Source organism: Cavia porcellus, unplaced genomic scaffold, assembly GCF_034190915.1.
Source record: "Cavia porcellus strain 051 isolate PalLab524CR breed Dunkin Hartley unplaced genomic scaffold, mCavPor4.1 scaffold_6, whole genome shotgun sequence".
NCBI classification, from domain to species: Eukaryota; Metazoa; Chordata; class Mammalia; order Rodentia; family Caviidae; genus Cavia; species Cavia porcellus.
In genome coordinates this window covers 70,704,177-70,713,280 of record NW_026947489.1, presented here as the reverse complement: position 1 = coordinate 70,713,280, position 9,104 = coordinate 70,704,177, and the positions used below count along the sequence as shown (strand labels likewise).

Here is a 9,104-nt window from a genome sequence, read left to right as displayed (position 1 = left end):
AGGGCAACACTATGTCTCACTAACTCAGTGGAGGTGGTTTGGTCTATAAAAACATTTCTCTGCAGTGTTTCAGAAAAGAAATTGCACACCACAGAATTCAGAATTCTCCAGCCAAGGTCTGTTAGTCCTTCTCTCACTTGTTTCACAAAATACAAAGTGGAGATGAGGAAACCGTGCCTTCCTCCGGATCTTAAGGCTAAACACTGACAGACGCTGGACAAGTGCCCAGGTTTGCTGACCCCTTGTCCTGCTGTCGGGGTACCCTGGTCCTGCCTGGGAAGCACGGCTGGCAGTAGTGACAGGCTGCTGGGCCAGCGCCAAGGGGAACAGGGGCAGATCTCAGAGCTGGTGGGATTCACGCTCCTCTAGCGCAAGCCCTGCATGTGCAGATGAAGAAATGGGGGCCAGCAGGGCCAAGGCGACCCCCCAAGGTCGCGTACTGGTGATGGAGCTGAGCTGAGCATGCAGGCCTGACTGCTGCATCCTGGAGAGGTGAGAGTTAACCACCCACCCGAAAGACAATGGCCGATGGCCGAGCCCCCCAGCCAGCTGCTAGCTGAGGGGCAGACTCCTGGAGTCCTGGCCCTTCTAGGCTTTTCTTTACCTCCTGGTGGCACAGCACTTCAGCGGGTGCGCTCTGCATGAATAACAATGAAGGGAGGAAGGCCGGGTGTCTGGGCAGGCAGCGTGACAGATGGTATTTACAATGTGCACGCGAAGTCCTCCGCAGCCTCCCAGGCTGTGTGGCTGAGAGCTACCGGAAGGAGACCAGGGCCCACTGTCTCACTCCTCTGCCTGCACTCCCGGCGGCTGCCGCTGCTTATTCTGTTCAGGGTCGTTTCTCTGGTGCCTCTCGCCTTCCCAAATTCAGAGCTCTAGGCCCCTGGTGCTGCCACTTCCCCTCACATCCAAAAGCCCACCTTGTGGGCCACAGGCCATTCGCATGGAAGCCTTCCCTGGACTAGGAGTGGGCTGAATGCACATCTTTCCCGAAAGAGATTGGGGAGTCCCTAGGAGGCCAGATGCTGGACGGCCTTTCTTATTATACACGGGGCACGCTCATTCACTGAATGTATATTTCTGGTGACTTTCTGTCAAAGACATTGCTGTGAGCAAACAAAGCCAAGTGCTTGCCCTTGGGGTCACTACGTTCTAATACAAAGGCCGTGCACATATGGGTAACTGCCCTGCCCCCTGCCCCTGACCCTCACAGCTTTTTCCCCTCTAGAGTCTGCCAGGGCACACTGGGGCCTGTCCACTCAGCGCTGCAGGAAAGCAAACCATCTCCCCTTCTTCTGGGGACACCGCACTCAGCCACTTAGGGGAAACAAAGCAGCTGAGTGTGTTGGCACTCATCTGTAGTTCCTGAACCTTGGAAGGCTGAGGCAGGAAGATTGTGAGTTCAAGGCCAGCCTAGGTAACTTGGCAAGACCCTGTCTCTTATTTTTTAAAATACGAGAAAACAAAGCAGATGAATAGAGCAATGTTTGCTTTTGCTCCAAAACGGGAGCAGCCTTCAAAGTTTCTGGCTCACCCAAGCTGCAAGCCTGCAGCTGGACTGGCCCTGTTGGGGCCTCTGCTTTAATCCTGCCCAGGTGCCCCAAGGAGGAGTCTTTGGCTGCAGTGGTCAGAGCCAAAAACAAGGGAGTCATCCAGGGGAGGTGGTGGATTTCACTCTTAAAATAAGAGATCCGGTAAGAGGAGTGAAAATCAAAGCTCCTCTGGGCCCAGGGATTTTAGTGCTCCCATTTGTAAAATGAAAGCAGTCGTGTCTGTTCTGTGGGCCTTTTGGAGAATGAAAGGAAATGACAAATGTGGAAGTGTTTTGAAATAAAAGCAGCAGACACACAAGTATATCATTATTACTATGCAGAACAATCGTTCCTCCATAACATAAAACTTGTCTTCTGGGGGGTGTTGAGAGTAATAACTATGTAATTAGACTGCATGTCATATCAAGAGAGGCATGCTCTGGTTCTTATTAAACAGACGTTTGTTTGGCTTCTCCGGTGTACAGTGCTGTGTACTGGGATGCATGCAAACTGAGTAAGCCATAGTCCTCCCCTTTAAAGCATTCACTTTCTGGTCTTAGGAAGATAAAACTTAGATGATATAATGCAAGGGCAAAAGGAGAAAGTGGTTCAGAGGCAGGAGGCGTCTGTCTGGGATCCAGAGTTGAGGAAAGTCTTGGAGGGGGAAAAGCATTGACCAGAGATGCACGGGATAAAACAGGAAGAGCCAGGCATGGTGACACATGCCTGTGAGCTCAGCACTCGGGAGGCTGAGGCAGGAGGATCTCTGTGAGTTTGAGGGCTGTCTGGACTACACAGTGAGTTCAAGTCCAGCCTGAATTACATAGCAAGACCCTGTCTCAAAGACAACAATGCCAGGTATGGTGGCACATGACAATCCCAGCACTCGAGAGGCTGAGGCAGGAGGATCATTGCAAGTTTGAGACCAAGCTGGGCTATAAAGTGAGCTCAAAGTCACCCTGAACTGCAGAGTGAGACCCTGTCTCAAAAAGACAACAGGGCTGGGGATTTAGCTCAGTGGTGTAAGCACCTGCCTAGCAAGCATGAAGTCATGAGTTTGATCTCTGGTGGCGGGGGGCAGAAAAAGACAACAACGAAAACCCAAAAACAAATTATAAAGACATTAAAAAGATGGGATACAATATCCACTGAGCAGACAAGACTGCCTTTGGCATCACTGAGGTCCTTCAGAGGTGTCGCAGGCCCTGGAGATGGCAGGCAAGGACGGTTTAGATTCCCTGAACATGTGATTGATTCAGTCTTGGGACAGGGAACATTTCCTGTGTACTTTTCTGAGCTCCACTTTTGACTGCCCATACCTCTTTTTGAAAGGGTTCGGTGTCTGTGAACCTAGACGTCTTTCAGTAATGATTTAAGTGACTCAGAAAAATATGAGGCCCTGGAGTGCAAGGAAGAGAAGAAAGGAAAGGGAAAAACCTCCGCTTAGCAGCCCTGTCCTGTTTGATCTCGCAGAGGGCGGGCAGGCAATCATGGGAGAAGGCCAGGGCTGGGGATGGAGAGCGGCTGGGTTCCCAGTGGCAGCGGTACGTCTGCTGTTTGGACTTGCAGACTTCAAACATGACTGGGGGATTCCTGGAAGACAAAAGAATTTAGGGCCGAGGCTTGGATCACAGTCAAAAATAACTCATGTCTTCATCTCAGACAGGCAAATGGCAGCAGCTCGGGGCTGGTTTGCTGGTTTCTCTGAAGACTGGCGTTACAGGTGGGGACTGGTTGGCTCAGGCTTGCTGGAGAGATGGAGGAGCCCTGCAGGGTGCGGCCTGGCTGAGGGAGACTGAGGATGGAAACTGCAGCTGTTGGGGGGCCCAGTGGAGGAGGCTCTGGGTACAAAGTCACCCCCACCTGCCCTGCCCTCCTTCTGGGCAGGCGAGCAGGCCCTGCCATTTGCTTTGAGTGATAATTATAGCCTTTAATGTTCCTTCCCTGGCTGCTCATTAGCTTCAGGTATCCACAAACAAACTGTTTCACTCTGCTTCCCTCTGCTCCCCAAGGCTCCTCCTGGCATTTCAGCGGAGGCCTCTTCCTTCTGACTCTAGGCTCAGGACATCAGACCCTCCACACAAAGTCCCCCTAGGATGCAGTGGCAACAAGGCCCCCTAACCTGTCTCCGCCCCTGAGATCCCACTGCGCTGTAATTAGAGGCCAGGGCTCCTGAGTTGTCCCCTCCTTGTTGTCTCAGCACCTCAGCCAAGGTCTGGCACCTAATGGACACTCACACTCATGAAGTGTTAGTTGAGTAGCCTGTTGAGTAGATGCCAACTTAATCTTGCTAAAATGCTGCTCCTGTGAAAGCTGCCACCACTTCTCCAGTATCCGCCAGACAAGGCCCAATGTCCTCCAACCGACTGACAGACTGACCAGCGCTCCAGGACTTCTCACCCACCTGCCACCCTCACTTCGTGCTCACCCCTTAATGGTTCCCTGTGTGGTCCACAGCTGTGCCTCTCTGTGCCTCTGCTGTTTCCACTACTCAGAAATCCTTCCATGCTCTTGACCCCAGCGTGGTCCTTCCTCCCAAGGTTCCTTGCACAGCGTGCTCGGATCTCTTGGAGTCTGAACTACTCTCTTCCCCAGGTCTACACTTTGTAGCTGAGGTTCCTCCAAAGAACCACATGTTAAATAAAGAGTTGGTCCCTGGAGTGGCAGAAGACTTTTAGGTCAGTAGGACTGGATTCCAGAAGGGGATCGTGGGATCCCATTCTCCCTTTTCCTCTCTTGCTTCCCAGCCATGAGGTGAAGAGTTTTGCTCTGCCACACACTCCTGCCATTTTGCGCTGCCTGGCTATCAGCCCACAGCAATGGGGCCAAGTGATCTGAATTGCCGTGTCTGGAACTGTGAGCCAAAATACACCTTTTCTCTTTATAAATTGATTGTCTCAGGTATTTTGTTATAGTATTGGGAAGATAACTAACACATTTAGACGCTTATCCTGTTCTTCACTGGCTTACAGTGACTCATTGTAAGCCACAGGTGTGGAGTGCTCCCATAATGAAGAGCAGGATACAAATGTCAGTCAACATTGTTTGCTGCCACTGGTCACCAAGCCCCAAGGGTTCTCCCACGGCAGGCTTGGCTATGGTGGCTGGTGAGTGAAGATGAGTGGAAACTATGATTGTTCCCACTATGTCCCTTTCCTGTACAAAATGAGTCAGTCCTTTGGTGTCTTAAATTGGGGGTGGGGGCACAGAAGGTATCAGGTGGCCAAGTACTCCCATCCCTTGGACCCCAGATTGCCCCCCCCCCCGTTGGTGGTCAGACCCAGCTGCAGGTTCTCCAGAGTGGGCTGGTGGAGAGGCTGAGGTCACACGGGGACTTCAGGTGAGAGGTGGCCTCAGGTTCACCGTTGTTGGGTATCACAGCTCACCCTAATGGTTTCCAAATTGGGATGGCCATTTCCCTCCCAGCAGCGGCCAGGGTGAGGATTCTGAGAGGCTGGAATGCTTTCCTCGGTGCCTCAAGAATGCCATCTGCCAAGGTGAGACACCAGCTGCTGGGGCAGAAGGAGGCACTTGAGTCCCTGTGGGCACTCAGCTCCTTCCTCTCCTGCCCCTGCTGCTGTCCTGGGACCGCTCCCGGGAAGGCTCTCTCCTGGTTATGCTCAGGCCAGTCTCCCTCCTATCCATCCCTAAACTACAGTCAGAGGGATATTTTATTTTTGAGACAAGGTCTTGCTATGTTGCCCAATTTGGCCTTGAACTTGGGCTCAAGGGATTCCTCCTGCTGAAATCTTCAAAGCAGTTGAAACTCCAGGAATGTGTCACCAAAAATGTCTAGAAGGATCTTTTTGTTTTTGTTTTGTTTTGAATACTAAGGTTAAACCTAGTGCCATTACACGAAGCTGTATCTCAGCCCTTTTATTTTATTTTATTTTGAGACAGAACCTCACTAAGTCACTTAGTTTCCCAGACTGGGCTGCAACTTGCAGTCTTCCTGCCTCAGCCCTCTAGAAGGCTGAGACTACAGGTGTATGCCACTGTGCCCAGTTTACAGAGATCTTTTTAAATATTAGTCTCCTGCTCACACCCTTTGTGGCTCCCCATTGCTCTTAGGATGGAGACCAAGTTCTTCCTAAACTCACATTCCCTCATAACCTTGCCCTCCAGCCTGGGCACTTTCCAGGGGACACCTTGCTCTATTTTCCAACCATGCCAAATTGTCCCCTTTCCATACCAGGCTTCTGCACCTGCCCAGCCTTTGCTGGTGCTGTCCTCTCTGCTTGGAGTGGCTCTTCCTTACCTTCCAAGTTGCCTAATTATTTGGCAGGAGGAACCTTTGGGAAGACTTTGGGATTCACAAAGAACTCCCTCCTTTGGCTTCCCTGGAATCCAAGATATATCCTTATGTTGACCAAGCCTATTGGCTCCAATTAAACCATTTGTGCAGGGCAGGGTTCCATCCATTTGGTAATCTCACAGCTCTAACAGAGCACAGTAAAGGCTCATAAATTTAACAAAAGCTGCTAAGGACCCTTCCACCTGAAGGGAGAGCAGAGCTGGTTACGATGATAAAGCTGTCACTGGGTTGGCAAAGAGGCAGGATGCAAGGGGCAGCTGGGGTCAGGACACTGCAGAGCTGCCAGCCTTCGAGGCAGAATGGCCAGCTCCTGCCTGTGCCAGCTTCTCCTTCAAGTTCCCCTGGAACCGGGCTTCCTGGCTCCTTTCTGCTGTCTCCCAAAGGTCTGCACAGAACAGAGCCAGTGACCAAGCAAGCCAGGCGGCAGAGACAGCTACAGGTGAATTAAGTGGTGATACTGACCTCAGGGGTCCCCCCAGTAATGACCTCATGGTTCCCAGCAGCTGCTTATTCTTGTGGACTTCTTTCCACAAAGAAGTCAGCCTCTCTGATGTCCCCTGAAGGCTATTTTCAAAACCTAACCCCATGCAGGCAGTTTTATTTACAAGGAAATCTTGGCAGGATCTTGACTTGTTAGTAGAGTAGGGATTGGGGGGAGGGTGGTAAGAAACAAAAATAGTTGAAACGATCACACTTTCTGAGAGTGAGATGAAAATTGGTGTCTGTAGCACTCACCTAATTAGAAGGGAGTTCATTTCCTTCTTGGTGTTTAAGGGGCGCAGTCACTGCTGGGAGAGGTGGTCACAGGTGGGACCCTGGGGCTGCAGGCAGATGACAGCATTAATTGCAACTTTCGCTAACAGAGAAGGAGGCTCAATTTCGAAGAGCGAGAGGGGCAAAGGTGGGTGGGTGAGCGACCGAGTGGCCGGAAGGGTCGTGGAAGGTCACTGACTGGGGGGACCGCCAGGAACGAGCGCCCACCCCATCCCCAGCCTCCGGGAAGAACTTAGGGGAGACGGCTCTTTTCTGCAGGGAAACGGCCCGGTTTTTTTCCTTAAAAGATCCTTTACCCCTCTGCTAACTTCATTCCAGCTTTCTCATTTCTTCACCTCCCCCTTTCCAGGTAGAAAGCACCCAGGGCTCAGAGTGGTGACAGCAACCCTGGGAACGGTCACAGAGCTCTGAGCGGAGCCGGGGCAGAGGGTTAGGGTTTGGGGCTCCAGAACCTCCCTGTCTTACTTCTCCCACCCCCAGGCTTCCCGGACCTCCCCAAACGAACTGCGATCACTGAGAACACAGAAACATAAGGGTGGTGGTGGTGGGGGGGGATCCAGCCCTCCCAAGTTAACCCTGACGTTACCAAAGTAGTGAAAATCTCGCTCTGTCTCCGTCACAAATCTGCAACCTCCAAGTGCTCGTTAAACCGGTGGGGGAGACGCACCCCGGCCCAGCGGGGCTGCTGGTCGCGGCGCAGCAGAGACGCGATTCCCACCCCTGCCCGGGCGGTGCAGCCGCTCGCCCCCCCCCCCCGCCAAGGCGCCCCCTCCTCCTCCCGGGACGCGAGGTGCTGACCGACCTGGCCCGGGCAGCGGGGGCGGCGTCCAGCCTGGGGTGCGGGCTGGGGGGCGGGGGCCCCGCGAGCAGCCCCGCCCCCGCCCGCGCACAGTCCCCGAGGAGCCCGCGGGGAGGAGCGGACGCGGGCGCAGAGCGGGGGCCGCGCGCGGCGGGCAGGGAGCGCGGGGAGCGGCGGGGCCCGGGGCGGCCCAAGGGCGCCCTCGCCGCCGCGGAGGAGCCGGGCCGGGGGGCCGCGGAGGAGGCGGAAGCCGGCTGGGCGGCGAGCGCGGAGAAGTTTGGCGGCGGCTGGGCCGGGCGTCCCGGGGTTGCGGGGCGGCAAGGACCCGGGCCATGGAGGCGGGCGCAGGGTGGGCGCGGCGCGCACGGAGCCCCCCAGATCGCCGAGCGTCGCAAAGTTAGCGCAGAGCCCCGGCCGGCCCTGGACCCCGCCGCGGCCATGGGCGAGCACCCCAGCCCCGGCCCCGCAGTGGCCGCCTGCGCCGAAGCGGAGCGCATCGAGGAGCTGGAGCCCGAGGCCGAGGGGCGGCCGCCCGCGGCGTCTGAGGACGTGAGTACCCCCTTCCCCGCACCGGCAAACTTTCTGGGGGGCGTCCGAGGGGGGAGGGCTCCTGCCCCCGTCTCACCCCTGCAGGGCCACTTGCAGGTTTCAAGGTGATGCGGGAGCGCCCGGGATTGGCCGGGTCCCCCGAGCAGGAGGGGCAAGGACCGGTCTCCCCAGATCGCACGCGCGCCGCCCGGCGCCCCCGCGGGACCCGCGCTGCGCCAGGACCCGAGCCCCCTCCTCGCGCTGGTGCAGTGCCCGGGACACGGCGCTCGCCTGCAGAGGCGGCCGCGTCACAGCGGTGACTCCCTTCCCTCCCTTCCGCGACCTGCGGACTCTGTCGGCCCGGGGAGGGAGCGGGCGCCGCAGAGTCCTCCGTCTCCATGAGCGCAGACTGGGTCTGGCGACCCCTTTCCGGCTCCCAGATTAGCTCCGTTCCGGCACCTGCCGGGTCGCGTCACTGATTTAAATTCAAACTGGCTTCGGTCCCTGAATCCAGCCGGAACTGAGAGGGGTGCCGAGAGCAGTTTGGTCCCCAGGAGAGGACTCGGGAGTCTGAGGGTCCCCCCTCCACGGGCGAGGCCAGGGAAGGACTGTCCCAGAGGGCTTCCCTGCCCTCTACGCTCCTCTCTTTTCTGCCGCGCCTGGGAGCCGAAGGCGGGTCCCACACTGGAGTTGCTTAAGCTTCTCCTCCGGGGGTTAACCTGCAAGGAGGGGCGAAAAACTGGGCGACGCACCATCTGGTCCTCAGGGTAGGGAGATGGGCCTGAAACCAGACCCCAGGATGCCCAAACGAAAGCTGGGTAGTTTACCATCTCCTGGCTTCTGGATGGTTAAACCTATCACTTCTGGCCTTAAACCCCGGGTAAAGAAGTCTCGTACTCAGCACAGAAACTCAGCTTTGGAAGAGAATTCAGCATATTGGGAATCCTCCTCTTCCCCACGCCCCCCAAAACCTGCACGCAAAATGTTAGTGCTTATACAGGGTCCAGGTCTTCTGAGTAGGTGGAGTCCGTGCAGGACCTGAGAGTCTTACGCTTGGGCTGCATTCAGAGAGTAGATGTGGGTATAAGGAGAAGTTACCCAAGGCCCCTGGCACAGTTGGACGCTTTTGTTTGGTAATTGCTGGAGGTCATCCTTG

General features: G+C 55.5%; 2 protein-coding genes across 4 annotated transcripts in view; one reads left to right on the top strand and one right to left on the bottom strand.

Moving 5' to 3' along the window:
• Positions 1–1,823: 1,823 nt before the first annotated feature.
• LOC106027645 (collagen alpha-1(I) chain-like) lies at positions 1,824–8,571 on the bottom strand. Its single transcript, XM_063249638.1, has 3 exons — positions 8,046–8,571; positions 6,583–6,668; positions 1,824–3,125 (listed from the first exon to the last, which is right to left on the bottom strand). The coding sequence occupies exons 1-2, from the start codon at positions 8,346–8,348 to the stop codon at positions 6,630–6,632; spliced, it is 342 nt and encodes a 113-aa protein (XP_063105708.1). The 5' UTR covers positions 8,349–8,571; the 3' UTR covers positions 1,824–3,125; positions 6,583–6,629.
• The window catches only part of Rhbdl3 (rhomboid like 3), a 45,690-nt gene continuing 43,827 nt past the window's right edge, over positions 7,242–9,104 (top strand). For all 3 annotated transcript variants that reach the window (XM_063249634.1, XM_063249633.1, XM_063249632.1), the window contains exon 1: positions 7,242–7,969. In XM_063249634.1, the coding sequence (XP_063105704.1) occupies positions 7,859–7,969 (111 nt within the window). In that variant the 5' untranslated portion in view covers positions 7,242–7,858. The remainder of the gene's footprint in view (positions 7,970–9,104) is intronic.

What these genes read in the sequence shown, in the direction of transcription:
- LOC106027645 (XM_063249638.1), bottom strand. Translation starts at nt 8,348, where the DNA reads ATGGAGACGGAGGACTCTGCGGCGCCCGCTCCCTCCCCGGGCCGACAG. An exon ending in CTGCAAGTGGCCCTGCAGGG is followed by an intron (nt 6,669 to 8,045) that starts GTGAGACGGGGG and finishes ATCTGCCTGCAG; the next exon opens with CCCCAGGGTCCCACCTGTGA.